Here is a 23,912-nt window from a genome sequence, read left to right on the forward strand (position 1 = left end):
GACTTACAAGGGAGTATTATGGATAGGTGAGAATGTGAAGTTGAGACTGTAATCAGATCAGCCATGATCGTATTGAATAGTGGAGTAGGCTAGAGGGGCTGAATGGCCTGCTCCTGATTCTAATTTATATGTTCATATATTTACAGCACAGACACTGGGTATTCAGTTCAACAAGTGCATGCTAGTGTTTTTACTTTATAATTCAGTATTGCTATTTTCGTGATTTGTATGTGAACCTCTCAATTCATTTGCTCTTATTGCTCTTACTGTTGTTTTCCAAGTAGCTATATGGCTTTTTTACATTGCCTCACAAATGGCTGCACCTCATACACTAATATTAAAATTAACTTTCCAATTATGCACCCATTTTGCAAGTCTATTAATGTCTCCTGTAACACATATTCTTCTGTACCAATACAGGGTCAAAACAACACAATTATGTCAAAACTATCCTGCAGGAAATTTGGAATTTACTGGAATCAGACGTAGAGAATAATGCCTCGTACTTACTTAGGTATGATCCACTGAACACAACTGTGACGTTCAGATCTCCAAAGATGTTTCTTGAAATCTTGCTCATAATTATTATTTACTATGAAATGTACTTAGAAATGTAAATTGTCTAATCAAAGGTGCTATGGATCCACATGGATAGGAGAGGATGTGATTGATGGTGATTAAAATAGAAGCCCAGATTTTAATTCAGGAGCAGTTTCGTGGTTAGGTAATCAGAAACTGGGTTTATGTTAGTCCCCCAAAGCATTTAATTGATTTACAGAGGTTTTTCAATTTTTTGGCTGCGGCCTTCTAGATTGAGAGGCTTAACTGATTTCGAAGCACCAAGATTTAGCCAGAGAGTAGGCAGGGTGAAGGGAGAGCCGATGAATTAGGAACTTTGCATCAATAGGGAATATCAATGCTTTGGAGACACACACTGGAGTGCGCGGAATGAGGCTTAACAAAGATGACATCAGGTGGGGTGGCTGGATATTACAGTTGGGGGTGAATGGCATGAAACCAGATTGTTGATGAGCCAGAGACAGTGATGAATCTAGATGGAAAATATACAAAGAATGAGGAAGATTTAGAGACACAGATGTGAGAGCAAATAAGCTAGATTTAGCAGAGGGGCTGGAAGGCATTTGTGTGCTGGATACAGTAGTCTTCATCTCCTTTTAGATGCCGTATTTTCTAATGCTTCATTTTAATATTTATGCGATCAACATGCCTCCTGGGAGCGGAATAATCATTGATGCTCTGTTCCATCTTATTTAAACCATAAATTGGAGGGCTGGGGTCAGGGTTGAGATTTGTAATAATTTTATCCGTCACCTGACAAGTCAGACATGTTTTTTAGTTGAAATTCCCATCTAAAAGATAGAAATGGGTCACTGGTGTGGCAATACAATCATTGCTTGCAATGATAATTGTAAATCAATTTATGTTTGTGGAAATGTTCCTTCAATGGTGTGCCATTTAACCAGAGTATCTACAAATGCCAAGGCTGTCCACAGCAGTAATGTGTTTACCAAACAATGTTGAATATTTTACCGGAATTATTGGCTTGTTGAAATCCTTTCAATAATTCTATTCTTGTAGGTTTTAATTAGGTGACATAGGAGTTTTGTAAAGGTAAAATTATACTTGTTTAAATTATTAGAAACACAGCATTTTCATGATTCTGTGGTGCCTGAATCTACACATAGCTTATGGTTTTTGGTGTTGGAGAATTTAAACAGTTTGATACTTCACGTTTCTGAACATGATAGGGAAGAATGAGTAGGAATGGAAAGAGATGATGTCTAGTAATCTTCTGAATGGTCAAGCTGGAGATCTTCACGACTCAGTAAGATTTGAAGTGCGGAGAGAACCAAAAAATATGACAAAGATAAGATAGAAATTCTGTAATGCTTTTCACGGTGACAAGCCTTCCCAAATCATTCAATATCCAATTAAGTACTTTTGAAGTGTTATCACTTATGTAAAATAGAAACTATGACAGCCTGTTGGCACTGAACACTGAAAAAAACAATGTGATAATAGCCAAAATCTGTTTTAGATATTGATTGAGGGCTACATATTGGTTCAAATCACCGGATTTTCTGTGCTCTTAAAAGTAGAACTGTGATGTCTTTTTCTATCTAAGAGGCCATCTGAATCCTCAACTTAACATTGCATCTGAGAAACCACTGGGTGGCACGGTGGTTCAGTTGTTAGCATTGCTGCCTCATAGCATCAGAGATCCAGGTTCAATTCCAGCCTTGGGTGACTGTCTGTATAGAGATTGCACATTCTGTCTGTGTGGGTTTCCTCCCACAGTCCAAAGATGTGCGGGTCAGGTGAATTGGCCATGCTAAATTACCCAGAGTGTTAGGTGAATTAGTCAGAGGGAAATAGGACTGGGTGGGTTACTCTTCGGAGTGTCGGTGTGGACTTGTTGGGCCGAAGGGCCTGTTTCCACACTGTAGAGAATCTAATCATATCCAACAGCACAGCATTCTTTCACTATCAGCCTGGATTTTGCAATTAAATCTCTGGAGTGGAGCTTTGTCTCACAACCTTCTAGCTACCCTGACTTAAGAAGGTTGCATTTTACGAAATTGCCATCTCAGTTGTATCTGCTCCTACATCCAGACTTACATGATCAGTAATGATGATTCATGCGTTGAAGTTCTGCTCACTATCGATTGGAGACATCATTGTGATAAGAAATTATGCAATTCATTGCTGTATCCTGGAAATAACAGGTTGCCTTTATGTAGATTCGACACCATTGTTAAACTGTAGGTCAAAGAACAAGTACAGATGAGGAAAGCCACAAAGCCACTTAGAAAATCCAATCACCACATCTAACTAGGTGAAGGATTCTAAATTTGTGTCATTCTATAAATTAGTCATTCATTGTTTAAAGAAGATTTATCAAATAATCTTCTATATTGTTGCTTTGATTCTGTATCCCCATGTTGTCACGTACAGTTTAGTCTGATGCACCATTCTGGATCTACAGCGTTATAGCACATATTAGCCTTATTGTGTCACCTCTTGCTCACATTATTCCAAAACTAGGACGCCCAATTTTCTGCAGTGTGTCCATTTAATCCTGTCCTCTAGCATGGGCATTTTTTTAAATCTCATCTTTAGACTCTTTGTGTCTACAATTTTGCTAACTGTTCTCAAAAGGAAGGCATCTTCTCAATAGTTCATTGAGTTCTTTTGTTAGTAAGCAAAACTGGAGAAAGATAATTTCCATAACTATTATTTTGTTCCTTCATAAATGAATGGTACATTAATAGAAACAATAAAAGGGACAGCGTTCATGATTTGTGCTTATTTTATGTTCTTGATATTTTCTAAACAGCCTGTTCAGTAATGTTATTACACACCTCTGAAGCAGGTGGGACTTGTGTAATAACCAAGAAGAGTAATTGCACTTGCCCCGTAATCAATCACATCACAAAAACAGATGACTGATTGATAGTGCACTAGAACTAATATGCTGTTAAGGCTGTGTAAGTTAGTATTGTTCTTATAATGTTAGAATTCAAAAATAAATAGACTTACTGAGGAACAAAATAGTGAGATGTAGGCTTGTTTCTCCTGCCTCTTAGCTGGATATTTACTGCAATAGCTAATGTGAGCAAATATTTGGCTAAGTAGATACAACAAAATGAGTTAATGACCTCCAATATGTTCAGAGAAATTTTAAAGGCTTTGGTGGCATTAAAAGCATAGGGTGCAAACTGCCCAGCCTGCTGCTATCAAGAATTGAAGTATTGACAGGGCCTTGAAGCTATTGTTGCATTGCTGAGAAAGATCAAAAGTGTTGGTTAGCATTCATTCCCTCAAAAGATTTTTTAAAAAATAAGACCCCCCCAGTTCTTTTCTATGTATGTGCAAGCATGGAATGTGTTTCATATCCATTTTCCTTTTGATCTTCCAGGTACATGCTTAATTTAAGTCCAAAACTGGCAAAACTGTATCCATTTTATGAAGATGAATGGTGTCGAACAGTATATGCAGATTACACAACCACATACAATGATCAGCCTCCCAATTCCTGGTTTGTGGTATTCAGGTATGAATAGAAGTTGCACTCTTTGATCCTGGTAACTTTCCCAAGAGATTAATCTGTGCACTTGCAGAAAACTACTTTCTATCACAAGGATTAGCAAGTGATTCTTTTCCATTCATTGGCCTTTTAAGTCAGTGATTACTAATAATTCCATTCATTACTATGTGTCTGTTCCAGTATTATAGAAAGTCAATTTTAATTGAACTACAAGTAATGTACTTGCACTGGGCAATAAAACAAATCTTTGAAATCGACGTTTCGAGCAAAAGCCCTTCATCAGGAAGGGCTTTTGCCCGAAACGTCGATTTCAAAGCTCCTTGGATGCTGCCTAAACTGCTGTGCTCTTCCAGCACCACTAATCCAGAATCTGGTTTCCAGCATCTGCAGTCATTGTTTTTACCTAATAAAACAAATCTAATTTGTTTGAAAATAAAAATTGTGCAAGTGTTACATGCAAAATGTGGCACATGACCAAGGTGTGATCACTTTTATATCTGGTTTTCACAAGATAATTTCATCAGGAAGCCCTCCAGACCACCTTGGTTCAACCAGTTAGAAAAATGTTAACGGTTCCCAGTTGCTTCTTAAATGATTCTAGGCTTTTGCCTCTACTATTCTATTTTGAAATTTAATCCCTACCTCTATATGACTGTTGAAAGGCCCAGAGAAATCAAAAAGGTAAGTATTTTATTCATTTGGAAAATTTATGATTTGTTTTAACAGCACAACAGAACCAATACATATATAAAAATATAGAGTTAGAGTAGCACTGTCTTGTCTTTCACACGTGTAAATGTTGTTTCTATCAATAAGGGCAATTTAAGCAGGACCTGCAATTTGAAGGAAAATCTCAACAAAATGATTGCTTAAGTGACTCAGAGCAACTCCAGGTGTCCCCTGCTTTTCAAAAGTTCACTTTTTGCCATTTCACTTTTACGAAAGACCTACATTAATACTGTTTTTGCTCACTGAAAGAAATCCAAAGAGGATTTTTGCTTTTACGGAAAAAATTGTACCACTGTAATTGCTTCTTCGCTTTACGCCATTTCAGCTTACAAAAGGTTTCATAGGAACGCTCTACTTTTGGATAGCGAGGAAAACCTGTATCAGTATTTAAGAATCAAACTCTTTCAATCAAATTTTCACCACTTTCTTGGAAATGCAAGTTGGGCCATGTCCAACTATCACATTAGATTAGATTACCTACAGTGTGGGAACAGGCCCTTCTGCCCAACCAGTCCACACCGACCCTCCGAAGATTAACCCACCCAGACACAGGGAGAATGTGCAAACTCCACACAGACAGTTGCCTGAGGCTGGAATCGAATCTGGGACCCTGATACTGTGAGGCAGCAGTGCTAACCACTGAGCACCATGCCACCCTAAGTTATGAATGAGCTCACATGCACATTTTTCACTACAGGTGGAGGCAACAGTTGAGGTTGGCACAACCTGAAGCAACTCAGCAAGCTACACTCCCCAACCTTTTTCCATGCCCTGCAAAATGTTTCTTCCTCCAATAATTATCCAATACACTTTTGAAAACCACAACTGGATCTGTCAAGCATATGTCGGCCATAACTACTCATGGCACCATTAGCTCTTTTGCCATTGACCTTAAAATTAATGTGATCTGGTACTCAACTTTTTTTTAAAAACGAGAACAGTTTCTACCTAGCTACTCTGTCCAAATCCCTCGTGATTTTTAACATTGCTATAAACTCTGTCAGCATTTGTTTTCTAAAGAAAACAGACCAAGCTTCTCAACTCTATCCTTGTAACTCTGGAAACACCTTGGTTAGTCATTTCTGTATTTTGTTTTCTAGTGTCTTTATGTCATTCTTAAAGTGTGCTGCACAAAATTATACACAATATTCCATTGAGGCTGGATCAATTTTTATAAAGTGTCACCATAATCTCCTTTTGCGCTCTGCACATATGTATAAAGCGCAGAATCCAATGAATCAGCTCGGCTTTCTCAGCAAACCCTGCCATAAATAGTGCTTATATGTTCCCAAGTTCCTCTGTTCCTGCCCCTTTATTAGGATTCGATTTTATCGTCATATGTACTCAACTCCAGGAATACAATGAAAAGTATACAAAGTCACTGTTCTGCGGCTCCATCTTCAAAAACGAAATATAAAAATCAGAATTTTTTTTTAAAAAAGATAAAAAAGAAACAGAGCCAAAAGAAAAACAAAACTCATCCAGATCTTAAAGCTCTTATCCAAATGAAAAGGAAAAAGTCCAATTTTAAAGTCTAATCTCCTGGACCTAATGATGGGAGTTGATTGAGAAGGTGCTGGCCTAGTGGTATTTATCCCTAGGCTATAATCTAGAAACTCAGCTCATGTTCTCGGGACCTGAATTCGAATCCCGCTGCAGCAGATGATGGGATTTTAATTTGATTATAAAAACTCTGGAATTAAGATCCATTGACGATCATGAAACCATTATCGATTGCCAGCAAAAACCCCATCTCGTTCACTAATGTCCTTGAGGGAAGGAAATCCTCAACTGGTCTGGCCTACCTGTGACTCCACACCCACAGAAACGTGGTTGACTCTCAATTGCCCTTGCCAATAACTACAAAGTCTCATGGAAATAAAACTGGCCAAATCACCTGGCATTGACCAAGGCACCAGAAAAGGCAGTGACAGAAACACCCCTGTGGACTCTGCGAAGTCCTCCTTATTAACATCTGATGGCTAGCGTCAAAATTGGGAGAGCTGTCTCACAAACTAGTCAAGTAACAACCTGTTATTGTCATACTCATGGAATCATATCTTAACAGACAATGTCCCAGACACCACTATCACCGTCCCTAGACATGTCCTGTCGCATTGGCAGGACTGACCCAGCAGAAATGGCAGCACAGTGGTATACAGTCGGGATCAGAGTACCACGTAGGCCATTTAGGACTGAGATGACGACTAATTTCTTCATCCAGAGTGGTGAGCCTATGTGGAATTCTTTGCCACAAACAAGTAGTAGTGTGGCCGAGTGGTCTAAGGCGCTGAACTCAAATTCCCGTCTCAGTTGAGGTGTGGGTTCCAACCCCAGCAATCCAATCGTACTGGCAGCCCATTCCTTCGCTGCTTTAGATTTTCCTTGCTGCCTGAATCATGCGCTGCTATGCACCATCTTGCTCAAGATGTTTCCACACTTCTTTCGGGTGGCATGGTGGCTCAGTGGTTAGTACTGCTGCCTCACAGCACCAGGGTCCCAGGTTTGATTCCAGCCTCAGGTGATTGTCTGTATGGAGTTTGCACGTTCTCTGCGTGGGTTTGCTCCGGTTTCCTCCCACAGTTCAAAGATGTGCGGGTCAGGTGAATTGCCCATGCTAAGTTGCCCATGGTGTTAGGTGCATTGGCTAGAGTGAAATGGGTCTGGGTGGGTTAATGTTCAGAGGGTCGGGTTGGGCTGAAGGGCCTGTTTCCACACTGTAGGTAGTCTAATCTAAGTGGTTAAGGTGTAAGCATTAAGTGTTTTGAAGTAGCAATAGCTCTTAGAGCTAAATGGATCAAAAGGTATGAGGATAAGGAATTACAGAATACTGAGTTGGGTAATCCGCCAGGATTGATCATATTGAATGGTGGAGCAGGTTTAAAGGGCCAATTGGCCTACTTCTGCTCTGATATTCTATGTTTCCTCTTGAGGTCGATCACTATTCCCTTGTTTACACTGCTGGTCACCCATTTACTAAAACAATACGCAGGAGCCGCCTGGCTTCCACAAATGTTTATTTGCGTTTTATATATATTTTATATTTTATTGAAAAAGGTCCAGAATGCCCTTTCTGCTATTTGATTAGCTCCCTCTACTGGCAGAAACCAGCCCTTAAAAATATGTATTCCAATGATCATCAACTACTCTCTATTTTCTCTGGAGCTTGTCCTGTTTCGTTGTTAAAGGGACCATCATTTACAGCATTGTTACTCCTCATCATTCATAATAATCCCAAGGTTTCTGTCACAACAACTTTTAAAATTGTGTTCTGCACATCAAAGTCTAAGTCATTGAAGTACATCAGTAAAAGCAGTTATCCTCGTACCAATGGCTCGAGACGCAGCTACATCCCCACCTCCACTTTAAAATCAACCAGTCACCACTATCCTTCAATTCTTTACACTTAGTGAACTTTCTATTCATTCTACCACTTCATTTTTAATTCCATGGGCTGTGATATTTGTTGAAGGTCAGTGTGGGAGAGAGAAGGAAAGAGAGATTAAGGCAATAGTTGATAGTGGCAAAACAAAATACAGAAGTTATCTTTGTGCACTAAGAAGTTCCTAGAGCTGTGAGCTGTTGGCTGAGAGAACCAGACACAATCACCCTTGGCATGGTCTAGCTAAATCTAAAAATGAATGAATAAAAAAGTTGTGTGCCATCTCGAAATACCTATGCCTTGGGCTCAATGACTGAAGATGGGAACTAGGTTAACGATTGGGATAGGAGGGAGCAAACATTCTCCTTTTCACTTGTTCAGTCAAATTGACTCGTGCAAAAATGATCAGTTTGACCCCAAGTCGAAGTCTGCACATTAATCCTAGGAAATTGCAAATGAGATGCCTCCATAGCTAATGTTAGGATCCAAAACCCTATTTACAAACCTTGATCGGACTAAAAAAAAAATGCCCACTTAACTTTGGACAACTTCTACATAATCTGGGTGTTGGTGGTCACTGCATCAGGATTTCCACAGGGTCCGTACACACAATTTCAGTCCACATTGCTACAGCAATAATCGGGCCATCAGAATATCTGAGCTATTACTATGTTGACAGCCCTAAATTCTCAGCATTGGAGCTCAGAAGTAGAAACCATCCATGTTTGGAGCTAATGTCAGGATGGGACTTAGATGATGAATCAGAGAGAACTGGAATGGAACTCTAAAATATTGCAGCACAGTACAGAGTCAATGAGACAAGTCTAGTGAAGAATAGGGTACTTCACTAATTTAAGGGAATCCAACCAAATTTGCAATTGTGGCTGGTAACAACATGGCATTAAATGCTATTTAAGTCAAGCAATCTTACCTCACTATTGTCCCTATCTCTGAGCCAGGAGACGCAGCTTCAAGTCCCACCTGTTTCAGAGATGTGTAGCATCATCTCTGAAAAGGTTGATTCAAAAATATTTCCCTCTGTTCTGCCTTGCCTCTCAGAAGTTACTACATTGTGGACCTCTAGGATCACAAATCCCTGGAGAGCAAGTTTACAATGATTGATACTTTTAATTTGTTGACTGAATTGATCCTTTGCCATAATTCCCAACCCAACAAAGTAAAGGTCTGTGATTCAAACAACAGTCCAGTCGCAGGGAGTGTCATTACTAGTTTTTCACTAAAAGTGAAGTTTGGAAGAGTAGGAATAGCGCTAGATTTAAAGGCCAATAACCTATCTATTCTGCTTTAATAATCAAAGAGAGAATATATGTTTGACTGTAATATGTTGATAGTTTAAAAATATCAAAGTTTACCTGTATTAATTGGTTATCAAAGATGAAATCCAAAATTTAAGTACAAATCTGATGCAATTAGATTGTAATCATCATTTTATACAGAATGTTTTATTATCTTTTGGTCAGTTCTTATTTCAGTGATTAGTTTCTTATTGTAAAATGTTTGCAGATGCAATATATTCTATTTTTCAGTTTTTCGCTCTCTCAAGAAACATGTAAATTACCTTGTGAACTCGGTCTGCCATCCTATTAATCTGTCTCACAAATTCTTTATGTTTAAAAAAAACTTCGCGAATTTTTTTTTTTGCTATTTACTTCCAAGTCCAATATTTGTCCTTTTTGTTCCCTTTGTTTTCACTTTGCTATGCTTTAACTACCTAACTGAACTTTGTTATGTCTACAGAGAGGTGTTTAATATCCCTAAAGACATGCTGATTGTGCCAAAGATTTACTCTGCACTGACCACTTGCGTTCTTCATGTGGTCAATAATGATACAGGAGAAGAAATACCCAGGGTTTTTCAAAAAGTAGCTCCTTATACATATAAAAAAAATTTGGTAAGTCAATCTAGTAAATGGAGGTGTCATCCCCAATGTGTAATTTTGTTTGGAATTTGCTTCTCATTTCTTTGGTATTGTCCTTTGATTGTGCAGATATTTCATTCAAATTAGCAAAAACTCAATTATAAGTGGCTACCTAAAACTGCAAATTTTATTTTTATTTAGAACGGCTATACATTCACAGCTGAAGCCCAGACAGGGAGTTTCCCAGTTCCCAGTGGTAAATGGAGATTACGTTTGTTTGGCTCCAGGCATCCTCTTCCTGTTCTGGCAAATGAAACTGTCAACAGCAGCTTTTCAATAAAGGAGATTAAGTCCTACTACATTCCAAATGACAAAAACATCATCTTCAGGTAGTCATAAGAAATTGCTTTGCAACTTAACATTACCATCTTGACACATCTTGAAAATAATCTTAAACTAGTCGCTGATTCCATTTCCTAAAATGAAAGTCTTGTGAAAAGTGACAGCTGGATGGAACTAAATGAATAGAATCGCTCAAGTACAAAGTGGTTTTAGTGCAAGATCAGAGTGATCCTCAGCTGGTGCATCCTGATATACTGTTTATGAATTCCAACTGAAAGGAATGCAATTTACTTTTTTGACTTGAAGTAAGAATAGAATCGGTATTAGATTGCCCTGGTTGAAAAAATTAGTGATTTTTGAAAAAAGGATATAGATAGTTTTTGAAGATTTTCTGACAGATAAAGTGATATAATCATAGAATGACGCCATCAGAAATGGAAGTAACTTGGTCTACTATGTCTATAGTAGACATACTATATCTTTGATAGTGCTATCCATTTGCAATATTCTCTTGCTTTCCTCCTATGCTCTGTAAATCTTCCATTCAAGTACTTGTTCAATTCTCCTTTGAAAGTTTACTATCAAATTTGCTTGAAGCACATTCCTGGGCAGTGTGTTCCACGCAAGAAATACTTTCCTCATGTTATTTCTGTTTTTTGCATTTGTATCCTCCAATCACCACACCTTCTTCCACAACAGATTCTTCTTGTTTACCCTATGAGAACATTTCCTGATTTCAACACTTCTTTCAAATACTCCCTTGATGTCCTCTGCTTTGAAGCAGTTTGTGTCCAAATGTAGTGAGATAACTTTTAACGTGGACCGACAAGTGACAAGTAACATTTGTGCCACATAGGTGCCATGCAATGGCCTTCTCGAATTTCAGAGAATCTAACCATCACTCCTTGATGTTCAATGGTATTACAATCACTGAATTCCCCAATATCAATATTCTGGGGGTTTCATTTGACCAGAAACTGGGCTGGACCGGATGAACACAAGAGCAGGTCAGATGCTAGGAAATTTCACCTCCTATCTCCCCCATGTCTGTCCACATCTCCAAGGCACAAATGAGGAAGGTGCAAGAATACTTTCCACAAATCTGGAGCTCCAACAACACTCAAGAAGAGACCACTCAGGTCAAAGTATGCTGCTTGATTGGCACTCTATCAAAATTCAGTCCCTCCACCACAGATGTACAGTGGTAGCAATGCATACCATCTGCAAGATGTGCTGCAATAACTAACTAAGCCTCCTTCAAAGCACCTTCCAAACCTGTGGCCTCTACCACCTAGAAGGACAAGGGCATGTGGACACTCATTGCCTGGAATTTCCCTTCCATGTCCGATACACACTATATCGCCATTCCATGACCATTGCTTGGTCAAAATCTCAGAACTCCAAACTCAACAGTCTGCAGTCTACATCCAAAGACTGGCAGTTTAAGAAGGCAAGTCACCATTACTTCCTCCGAGACAATTTGGGATGGGCAACAAATGCTGGCCTCGCCAGCAAATACTCACATCCTCTGAATGAATGGGGGAAAGTCCCAGCTTCTCTTTACTTTTCCTGTAACTGAAATCTTTCATCCCAATTATCATTCCAGTAAATCTTCTTTGCACCTGCTCCAAAACCTGGATATCCCTCCTAAAAATGTGCTATCTAATATTGGCCATAATGGTCCAACTGAAGCAAACCCAGTGTTTGATAAACATTTTTGTTCAAGTTTTTTTTAACTCTACTCTATCTCTCCACAAATAAAAGCAAGAGTCCCGTATGTGTTCCTGTTAAACAGCCTTCTCTATTTGTCCTGCCACCTTCAAAGTTTCCTGTATATAAAATTCTTTATACTCTGTTCCTGCACCTCCTTTAACACTGGGCCATTTACTTCATATTATGTCTCCTATTTTTCTAAAAAAAAGTATCATTCAGATTTCTTAATTTTATTCATAAAGTCGAAAAGGGTGGTGCTGGAAAAGATCAGCAGGTCAGGCAGCATGCGAGGAGCAGGAGAGTCAACATTTCGGGCATAAACCCTTCATCAGGAATGTGAAGGGTGAAGGGGGATGAGAGATGAATAGGGGAATGGGGTTGAGGCTGGGGTGAAGGTAGGTGGGAAGGTGATACATGGCTGCAGGTGGGGGTAATTGTGATAGGGAGGGAGGGTGGAGAGGTGTGGTGGGAACGAAGATGGACAGATAGGACATGTCAAAAGGGCAATACCAATTTGGAGGGTTGGATCTGGGGTGAGGTTGGGGGGGGGGGAGGGAGATTTAGAAACTAGTGAAGTCGATGTTAATGCTATGTGGTTGAAGGGTCCCAAGGCGGAAGATGAGGCGTTCTTCCTCCATTTGGGGGGTTGGCTTTGATTTGGCAGTGTAGGAGGCCCAGGGCTTAGATGTCCTTGGGGGAGTTGAAGTAGTCGGCGACATGATGGTGGGATTGTTTGGTGCACACACCCAACGATTGATACTTACAATTAGATTTCATTAGAATTAAATTTTATTGTCATGTATACTTAAGTACAGGAATACAGATGTACAGTGTAAAGTACACAATGTCGCCATTCTGGAAACCAACTTAAGTACAAAGGTGAAAGTGGGTACTGCAGATGCTGGAGATCAGAGTCAAGATTAGAGTTGTGCTGGAAAACCACAGCAGGTCAGTCAGCATCCGAGGAGCAGGAAGATCGGCGTTGAGCAGGAGCCCTTCGTCAGGTTTCCTAATGGGGGCTGTTAGTAGCCGATAATAGGCGTGCGTAGTCATGGCCCATGTGATAACAAGACCTGAAGTGTGGGGGCTGGTGGCAGGTTGGGGTTGGGGTAAGGACATGGCCTTAAACGCTAAAGTTGTTGAACTCAATATTAAGTCCAGAGGCCTGCAGAGTTCCTACACAGAAAATGAGGTGCTGTTCTTCCAGCTTTGCTGGAGCACTGCAACAAGCCTGAGGCAGAGATGGTGGCTGGGAATCACAGTGGTGCGTTGAAGTGGCAGGCAACTGGAAGCTCAGGGTCTTTTTTGTGGACAGAAATGTGCAAACCAGTCACTCAATCTGCAGTTCATTTCCCCAATGTAGATGAGACCAAATTGTGAGCAGCTGATTGAGTGAAGTGCAAGTAAAGCACAGGTTCACCTGAAAGGTGTGTTTGGGCCCTTGGATGGTGAGGACGGAGGAAGTAAATGGGCAGGTGTTACACTGTCTGTGATTGTAGGGGAAGGTGCCATGGGGCTGTTGGGATGTGTTGGGAGTGAAGAAGGAGTGCTTCAGGATGTCCTGGAGGGAATGATCCCTGCAGAAGGTTCACGAGGGAGGGAAAGGGAATGTGTTTGATGGTGGCAATCCATTGGAGGTAGTAGAAACGGGGGCTAATGATCGTAAGCATGTGGATGCTAGTTGGATGGTAGGTCAGGACAAGGGGGACTCTTGTTATTGTCGGAGGGAAGACAGAAGGTGAGGTCCAAAGTGCAGGAGAAGGTCGGACCTGGCTGAGGGCACTTCAGCCCTCACCCCTTCTCTTCCTGCCCACATCCATAGGATCATTAACCACCATTTCCACCACCACCAGCAGAATGCCACCACTAGACATATATTCCCTCCCCTCCCTTGTCAGCCTTCCACAATGACCATTCCCTCCAAGACACCTTCCCCTGCAGTTACAGAAGGTGTAACATTTACACATTTACTCCCTCTCTTCTCACCACCCAAGGCCCCAAGCACACCTTTTGGGTGAAGCAGTGCTTTACTTGCACTTCACTCAATCAGCTCACAGTTTGGCCTCATCTACATTGGGGAAGTGAACTGCAAATTGAGTGACTGGTTTGCACATTTCTGTCCACAGAAAAGACCCAGAGCTTCCAGTTGCCTACCACTTCAATGCACCACTGTGATTCCCAGCCACCATCTCTGCTTCAGGCTTGTTGCAGTGCTCCAGCAAAGCTGGAAGAACAGCACCTCATTTTCTGTGTAGGAACTCTGCAGGCCTCTGGACTTAATATTGAGTTCAACAACTTTAGCGTTTAAGGCCATGTCCTTACCCCAACCCCAACCGCCCACCACCCCTCACACTTCAGGCCTTGTCATCACATGGGCCACGAGTTATCGGCTACTAACAGCCCCCAATAACAGCTATTCATTCCCCAGACTGATCTTGAGCCAATCCCAGCAAATCTGTCTGGTTTTTTTTCTCTCTTTGGGCTCTACCTAAATCTATCATTTATTCTTCTGCCTCCCCCCACCACATCTTCTGCATTAAAAAAGAATAGAGCTTGAAGATCAGTGACTTTGACTTTAGTTGGCTGTTAATGGCAGTGAAGCTGTGGAGAAGAGATGGCTCAGGACTGATGGACTCTCTTGAAGCTATATCTTTCTTTTTTCCTTATTTGTACGTTATTTGACATGGTGCCGAATTGTGACAGCAAATGAAAGCTTTTCACTGTAATTTTATTGTATTCTTACTATAAAGTTCACATGACAATAAATCGTTCATTTATTCATTAAATACCAACATTTTCATAGCTGCCATTAGTTCTGAAGAAGGCTCACTGAACTCAAAATGTTAACTCTGATTTCTCTCCACAGATGCCATTAGAACTGTTGATTTTTCCAGCGGTTTCTTTTATTTCTGATTTCCAGCATCTGCACTTCTTTCAATTTTTTCCCCTTTAAAATTTCAATGGTTGATACCCCAAGGCACTTGAAACCACTTAGGTTTGTGTAAACAAAAACTGTGAAGTTAGTACCAGAGATCAGACTGCTAGGTTAATCAAAGCTGAGTGCCACTGTTTCAACAATCTAATGATTTGCAGAAATCTCAGCCAAAAACAATACTTAGGCTTAGCTGAGAGCCCAGACAGAGGAGAGCTGAAACAACTGAGTCCCCACTTGATTGACTGATCTGGCTGTCTGGCCTCTAGCATCAATTTCACAATGTTTGTTTGCAGAACCTTGAGTAGGAATTATAGAGAAATAAATTACAGTTAGCAATTATTGAATTCTTGCAGTTTTGCAGAACGTCACTGAGTTGTGGTTTATTTCTGGAACATAAATCCCCTGCAGGAAGGGACTGAATATAGAGGGTGCTGCAATTGCTAATAAATCATTGTTTGTGAGCCAATTTATTGCTGATATTTTGGGATTTACGATAAACTTGCTGAGACGATAATCCCAGGTGGCACATATGGTATTTTACCAACTGGCAGTATTTGAGGGAATCACATATGCAAGATTCTATAATCCTCTATTTAGACCCATTTTCAACCCAGATTCATTTATCTAGTGTTACAGCAATGTGGGCTTCCTAAAAAAATTCTTGCTGACTGGCTCATTGATACTGCTGTGCTTTATAACAAACCGTCAAAAATTACAGGAGGTGCAACATTGAGATATCTTAGGTTTTGCTATTCAGGATTGTAGTTTTGCACACCCTAATTTCTATCTGTCTGTTGTTAACAATAATGTATTTCTGCTGACACCTGTTGCAGATTCCAGGTCAATGTGTATATAACTCATCAAGCTACACTCCATGTACAAACCTCCAAACCAGATGTATACATCGAGCTACAAATCCTAAACAGAAGTAGAGAGGTAGCCAAAGCAACTGGAAAAGGCCATGCTATAATCCCTTCATTCCTGTTTGCCTCAGGTACAGAACGTTCTACTACTTACGGTAAGCATGGTACCAGAATTCTTCGATTTGCTTGTATTCTTTTCTCTCATTATTTCTCTCGGTCTCTCACCCTCTTTTTCCTTTTCCAACATTTTTTTAAAAATAACAAGAGATAGTTTTAAATGATCTAAGGTGGAAATTACCCTGTCGGCGTCATACAGAGAAAAATGAGGGGAGAGGAGTTTACACAGCAGAAAAGTCTCTTTCACCTCAGAATACCTTAGAACTAATCTCCTATTGGAACAGAATCAAACAGCACAGAAAGACAGCATCCAGTGCATCAAATTCATCCTACACTCCTATTCGTGACCCATAGCCCTGCAAAAATCTGCTGTTCAACTACTTATCCAATAATGTTGGGAAATTTCCAACTTAATTTGCTTCCACCATCATTTTACTAGTGTATTCCTAATCTTAATAACTTGCTGTATAAAAAGGTTTCACGTCATCTCACTGATCTTCATTTACTCTTCAAGATTTATTCTTCAGGAAATTAAAGTTTCCTCAGTAATTCAAAGTGTTAAGATCAGCCACTTATTTTTGATTTCCCCAATACAAAACATCATACATATTGAAATAACTCCACAGAACCTAGTATCCATCACCAAGTCACCCTTTATATACATATGACCAGTCCTTGACTTTAGTACTGCCTCATCCAGAGTCAGGTACTGGACTGTCAGTACTCTGACATTCCCCCATTTTATCTGATGGCCAGGGCTGCCTGGTTGGATCAGATTCACAGCCCAAATCAGGGAACTTATATTCTATGAGGACCAGCTCAGTGAACTCATTACACAGAGGTGCTAAATACTAATTATTTTTTGTTTACATTGTTGATGCTGTTTAGACTCTCATAGCATGCAACATATTATAGGTGGTACAACAACTGGCATCAGTCTGGAAACCCTGAAAGGCTGAAAGGACTCCAATTCAGTAAATCCCTAGAGTTGTAGAATCTGTAACAACAGAGTGAACTAATTTAATCAATTATGTTTGTGCCAGCTGTTTGAAAGAGTTATTCAATTAGTCCCACTCATCTCTTTCTGTTGAAGAAAACTCTCAGACTCGGACCTTGCGAACTGATTAGTTTATGACACAATATATCATGGGGAATTCACCGTCCTAACTGTGGCTCAGTGTTATTCCAAAGTACGTCAGGGTACTACGGGATAACATAGAGAAAGCAGATAGGATCTGACCATTAATTACACAGTTTGGCTGCTTACAAGTTGGTACTAAATTAGAGGTTAGTCATTAAGTTCAAAATTAAAGCACTATTATGCATTCCACAAGTGGACAGATCAAGTGGTATCACCACCTGCTATAGTTACACAGATTGCTAATACTAAGCAGAGATATCCCTAATTGGCTGAATAACTGTAAAGAGGCAATAACTAGAGAAGGAAGGGGGACTAATTGGAAAGTCTATGTCAGCTTGACTGGTTCTACAGCCTGCGCTGATCATTCAGCAAAGGGAGGAGACACTATCTTGAGAAGGAAGATAAGGACAACCTTTCACATTACCTTATAGTAAGGAATGCATAGCCAGCAAAGTTCTGGCTGGGGACACAAAATGGAACTCTCAGCCAAATCAGGAAAATGGCTTCCAGGCAAATAATAACTTTTCCCCAACACTTTCTCTGTAACCTTTGGATCATAACAAATAATGTAAATCAAGCTGAGAGTGAGGAATAAAACTTAAAAGCGCTGATGATCATCACAAGGCATTGTTGAACACATGGAAGTGTCCGTTGTAATGGAACCCAAACAAAATGGTACTTTTCTTAAAAAAAAACTGATAGAACAAAATTTTGGTTACAGCAGACTCACTTATCTTACTCATATCAGCAGCCAACCAAATAATGATATTAATCAAGTTCAGATGTTCACATCAGAAAGAAACTCCCACCAGTGTTGATGTTGTTGCTGACAAAAAAATAGAAGTGATAGATCGGCCTAACCGATCTCATGGACTATTTTGTTATGACATGATGGTGAACCCCTTTGTTAATTAAACTAAACACCCAGAAAAGCTCACCTCGCCTCGCTTCATAATCTGTTAAAATATGTGAATAACAGAAAATGCCGAAATTTCACTCTTTAAGGAAAATAAAATCAATTTATTCTTTAGCTCTAAAAGTGAACACCAAACAATAACTATTTACAACTCTAAGTCCCCCTTTATCTTAACTGCTTATTATCTGCCTCCAACTCTATAACAATATGCTGTTTCAATAAGACACTTATTAAAAATACATCAACTTAATTTCTTTTTACTGCAAATCTGTTTCATATGAAAAGCTACCTTTGATAGAGAGTGTTTCTAATTGCTTGGCTCTCGGTGGCAGTTGCTCTGTCTGATTTTCAAAATGCCTGCCTTTTTTATATCCCCAACATCGAATCATCTCATTGGTTCGATGTTGGCAAAACAATAAATTCAAACTCGACTGGATTTTAGTGACCTGGTACATAATTTAAACTGATTGGTTTAATTCAAATTGTTGTCAAAACAGCAAACAACTCAGATATCTATTTCTCAGCCAAAGGTTATATATTTTCAATTTTCCAGTACACTCTGTGACTGCTCATGTAAGCTCTTAGTGCAGAACAGAATTCACTCTCTCTTAAAACTACAGTACATGCCTTCAACTTCATAACAATTTTGAGAAAGTTACATCTTAAATGGGCATTATAAAATATTTTATGATTTACACCTGGATTTCCAAAGCACAATCTTTTCACAGTTCTCCATGTACTTGTTAAACAAACAAAAAAGACAAGATTTGGAGATGCCGGTGTTGGACTGGGGTGTACAAAGTTAAAAATCACACAACACCAGGTTATAGTCCAACAGGTTTAATTGGAAGTACTAGCTTTCGGAGTGTCGCTCCTTCATCAGGTGATTGTCAACCACCTGATGGAGCAGCGCTCCGAAAGCTAGTGCTTCTAATTAAACCTGTTGGACTATAACCCGGTGTTGTGTGATTTTTAAAAAAGACAAGAACATTAATACCAATACATCAACCTCATTTTATGTCCTGCATATTTTGAGTGTGCAGTACAGAAAGCAGGCATTATGCCTCTGAAAATGATCCAATTATTCCTGCTCCCTTCCTCTTGTCCCTTTACCTTGAAACCCATATCCCTTTCAAGTATATGTTCAATTATAATTTGAAAAGTTGTTGTAAGTTTGTTTAGAGATGTGTTTAGAGATGAACGTGGAGCAGATCTTTGTAACCGGAACTGTTTATTGAAGGAGAGACCCCTGCATGACTATCACGGAGTAAGTCTTTCTCCACGCTGAGTGTCCCATGACCCAGCCTCACTTTATCATTATCTATCATTATCATGTATGGCTACATTACACCACAACTTCCTCTAAATATTCCCATATTCACTAATGTCCTAAAGGAAAGAAATCTGCTTTCCTCGCCTGGTCTGGCCTACGTGTGACAGCATGGTTGGCTCTTAACTGCCCTCTGAAATGGCCAAGCAAGCCACTTGGTTGTATCAATCATTACAAAGTCTCAATGAAGAAATTAAACTGGATAGATCAACCTAGGCACTGGTAGAGACAAAAACAAAAACAGTCCTGTTAACCCTGCAAAGTCCAACATCTCAGAGCTAATTGGGAGGACTATCTCACAAATTAGTCAAGCAGCAACCTGACATAGTCATACTCATGGAATCATACCTTACAGACAATGTCCCAGCCACCACCATTACAGTCCCTAGATATGTCGTGTCCCATTGGCAGGACAGACACAGCAGAGATGGTGACACATGGCATACAGTTGGGAGCGTGTTGCCCTGGGAGTCTTCAACAATGAGTCCAGACCCCACGGAGTCTAATGGTTTCAGATTAAACATGGGCAAAGACACCTCCTGCTGATTACCATTGTACCATCCTCCCTCAGCTGATGAATCAGTACTCCTCCATGTTGAACAATTCTTGGAGGAAGCACTGAGGGTAGCAAAGGTACAAATGTACACTGGCTAGGGTATTTCAATTCCACCGCCAAAAGTAGCTCAGCAGCAGCAACACTACTTATCGAACTAGTCAGGTCATAAAAGACATAACTGGTAGACCGGGTATGCAGCAGATGGTGAGGGAAGCAACAAAAGAAAAAAACATACTTCACCTCACTGTTACCAATCTGTCCATAACAGGATTGGTAAAAGTGACCACGTCATAGTCATTGTGGAGAAGAAGTCCTGCCCTTACATTGAGAATAATTCCCATCGAGTTGGTGTGCCGCTATCACCATGCTAAATGGGACAGACATCAAACAGATATAGCAAACAAAGACTAGGCCCAACATATCCCCGACTCAACCATTACCATCAAGCCAGGTGTCAACCCTGGTTCAATGTCTCAATTTTTCGACATTTAAAAAAAAGTACAAAATATACCTGTTAAAGCCACAGTATCGTCATACCAGAGAGTTAACTGGACTCGTCACATAAACACAGTGGCTACAACAACAGGTCAGAGGCTGGGAATAGTGCAGCAAGTAACCCAGCTCCTGACTCCACAGAGCCTGTCCACCATCTACAAGGCACAAGTCAGGAGTGTGATGGATTACTCCTCACTTGCCTGGATTGATGCAGCTCCAACAACACAAGAAGCTTGAAAGCATTCAGGATGAAGCAACCCACTTCATTGGCACTACATCCACAAACATCCACTCCTTCCACCACTGACATTCAGTAGCTGCAGTATGAACTATCTACAAGGTACACTGCAGAAATTCATCAAAAATCCTTAAGCATCTTCCAAACTCACAACCACTTCCATCTAGAAGGACATGGGCAGCAGATACATGGGAATACCATCACCATCAAGTTCCCTTCCAAAATACTCACCATTCTGACTTGGAAACATATCATCGTTCCGTCAGTGTCACTGGATCAAAATCCTCCCTAATGGCATTATGTGTCAACCTACAGCATGTAGACTCCAGTGGTTCAAGAAGGCAGCTTTATCACCACCTTCTCAAGGGCACCCAGAACCGGGTAATAAATGCTGGCTCAACCAGCAAAGTCCACATTCCATGAATGATTAAAAAAGAATCTGGACATAGCCAGTGAACTGAGCAGTCAATCAGAACATTCTGCCCAATATTGAAGTACTCATTAGAGGTCTTCAGTATGCTGCTGAATCTTCAGGGATTAGCTTGCCTTGTCAACATATGATCTAATGTTTTCTATATGATGTGTGTAAAAGAGCTGTGGTGACACTGAAATATTGGCACCTTTGGTGCTAACTGTTCCATTTTGTGGTCTGGTCTCAGCCTTCCACTTGGTGAAACAGCTCGATAGTAGAGAGATCCTCTCCTTCACCACGTAACTGTGGCATATTGTGCCAGGACTCATTTAAACTTGCTTTTGCCTGCTTTGAGTTCTGTTTGTCATGATTTATGCCATTTTTGCTTACTGTTCTCAACCTGTGCCATTGCCTGTTAATTTCCCTTTCCTCTTGGCATGAGGGTTTATCTCCTTCATGTTCTGCTCTTTTTGCCACGGCTTGTGTGCCCAAGTGGTATAGTTTGCTGCTGGAGTCTGTTTGCTTTCTGTTTTGGAAGTTGCTCATGTCACTGAAGTCAGTCCATTCCACACTCTGCCTGTCTTGCTTACCTGTGCTGCTGTCATAACGATTTGTTTACTGCATATTTGTTGGTTTCCTCCCTTCATGGTTAGTTGTTCTTCACCTGACACTGTCCATTGAGGCCTGTTTTGTATACCTCCGCCTATGATGACTTTTCCTCCCTTTCACTATGCTGCCTATCCCATTTTAGTGTCCAAATGAAGCTACTGCCACTGGTGCTGTTGACCTTTGATTACATTTTTGTGCCTGCACTGGGTGCCATTGTAACCTCTTCCATTGCTCCCAGAAAGATTTTTCTTTCTGTTTATGTTCTGCCATCATATTGTAAGTGTGCTTCAAGATGAATATGAAACAGAAAAGGGAGAGATCCCTGCATAAATATCTTGTCCTTCGACACACTGACTGTCACGTGACCTGATATGTCAGTAGCTATCTGATTGATAACTGCTCTTTACATTATGCAAGTTACTATTGAATATGGTTCCACACCTTTCACGTGTACAGCATTGACAATAATTAGTCTGTATTTATTCCTAGTACCTTCACGTAAACCTTCTGATGTTCCTAATATTTTGGGAATTTCCAAGAAGTTGGGAACCACTCCAAGTAACAAGACTGCAAGGAGTTCTGCTAAGGCAACAAGTGAACAAAAATCACCCGTATTATTAGATGAGAACACACTTCCTATGGATATAGAACAATCATTGACAAAAGTGGTAAGTATTGCCATGAATTAATAGGTTTATAGGTTGTCTTCTCTGAATAATAACACTTAGGGATACAAGTGCACTACAGCAGGTATCATAGGTGACCTCAACACTTCTTCCAATTGAAATTTTGAAAGAACAAAGTCATAACCACCAAGACCAACCATAGAATATGCTCAATGCGTTATCGTCCTTTACATTGGCCACTAACTCATAAAAAAACCAAACAACTCAAAGCATTGTTTCAACCCTGCACTAAGATTCAAGTCTCACAAGCTGTTTACGGCCAAGACTGCTTGCAAAACTGGTCCCTTTTTTCTAAAAGCTGTTCCTTTTCTCAAGGATACTGTCCTTGATCTTTTTCAGAGGGGTAATAAACCAGGCCGGGCTCCAATCAGAATGGTTTGATATAGAAATGAAAAGGACTTTGAGAAGCCTTTTGTTTATATGTAAACAGATGAGACTTCAGGCCAAAGTGGTCATGTTTTAGAAGTGACCTGTATAAAGAGAGGAGAGTGGTCAGCTCTCTAGCTGAGCAGTTCAGCCCAGAACAAGTTGGGAGTTCATCAGTAAGCTGTGTGGAAACGGATTCTCTGTCTCTCCTTCTGCCCTTCTAACTTCAACCTGTAAGCATTTGTTCCCGTTGTACTGTGTTTTAAAGGGGGTTTGCTTATTGGGACTGTTGTGTATATTTGGAACAGCATAATTAAGTCTAGTTTGGATAGACTGAGTTCTGGGGTTCTTTATTCTGTTCTTTGTGTTTCATTATGTAATTTTGTGAATAGATTTTTGTCTGTTTAAAAACCTGGTAGTCAGCCTCGCTAACTTACTCCGGATAATTTTCACGGTACACTTACCGAAACAAATTGCAAAGTTATTTTTAGCTCTGCTAAGCTGACTGAGTTACACAGAAAGATGAGAACTTAAAACAGTTGTATCAAAAAGCATATACAGAGAAGGAGAGTGAATGCATCCCTGTGTGTTATTACTTAACAAATGACGTCTTAATGAGGAAATGGAGACCATCACACATTCAAGCAGATGAGTAATGGGCAGAGAATCATCAAATTGTTTTGCCAGTAGGGTATAGAAAGGAAGTGCTGCGAGTGGCGCATGAGCTACCACTTGGAGGTCATTTAGGGGTTAGGAAAACACAGACTGAAATACAAAGATATTTTTACTGACCTAGACTACACAAGGTTGTAGGCAAAAGTGAGGACTGTAGATGCTGGAGATTAGAATCGAGACTGGTGCTGGAAAAGCACAGCAGGTCAGGCAGCATCCGAGGAGCAGGAAAATTGACATTTCAGGCAAAAGCCCTTCATAGCACAGCAGGTCAGGCAGCATCCGAGGAGCAGGAAAATTGACATTTCAGGCAAAAGCCCTTCATCAGGAGGTTGTAATTGAATTTTGCCAGACACATCATACATGTCAGCTAATCAGAAAACCACAGGCAGTAATAAAGCCTGCACCTTTAATATCTATTCCAGCATTTGAGGAACCTTTCACAAGAGTGTTGATTGATTG

General features: G+C 40.2%; 1 protein-coding gene across 3 annotated transcripts in view; it reads left to right on the plus strand.

Annotated features, from left to right (window-relative positions):
• The window catches only part of adgb (androglobin), a 386,047-nt gene that overhangs the window by 326,178 nt on the left and 35,957 nt on the right, over nt 1–23,912 (plus strand). For all 3 annotated transcript variants that reach the window (XR_015758508.1, XM_087991569.1, XM_087991570.1), the window contains exons 26-31: nt 421–514; nt 3,941–4,075; nt 9,939–10,092; nt 10,261–10,448; nt 15,883–16,067; nt 22,216–22,394. Coding sequence is in view for 2 of the 3 variants with exons in the window: in XM_087991569.1 (XP_087847695.1) it covers nt 421–514; nt 3,941–4,075; nt 9,939–10,092; nt 10,261–10,448; nt 15,883–16,067; nt 22,216–22,394 (935 nt within the window). In the remaining variant the exon portion in view is untranslated. The remainder of the gene's footprint in view (nt 1–420; nt 515–3,940; nt 4,076–9,938; nt 10,093–10,260; nt 10,449–15,882; nt 16,068–22,215; nt 22,395–23,912) is intronic.

Source organism: Chiloscyllium plagiosum, unplaced genomic scaffold, assembly GCF_037043375.1.
Source record: "Chiloscyllium plagiosum isolate Xiang-an unplaced genomic scaffold, Cpla_swu_hap1 HiC_scaffold_10, whole genome shotgun sequence".
Lineage (NCBI taxonomy): Eukaryota > Metazoa > Chordata > Chondrichthyes > Orectolobiformes > Hemiscylliidae > Chiloscyllium > Chiloscyllium plagiosum.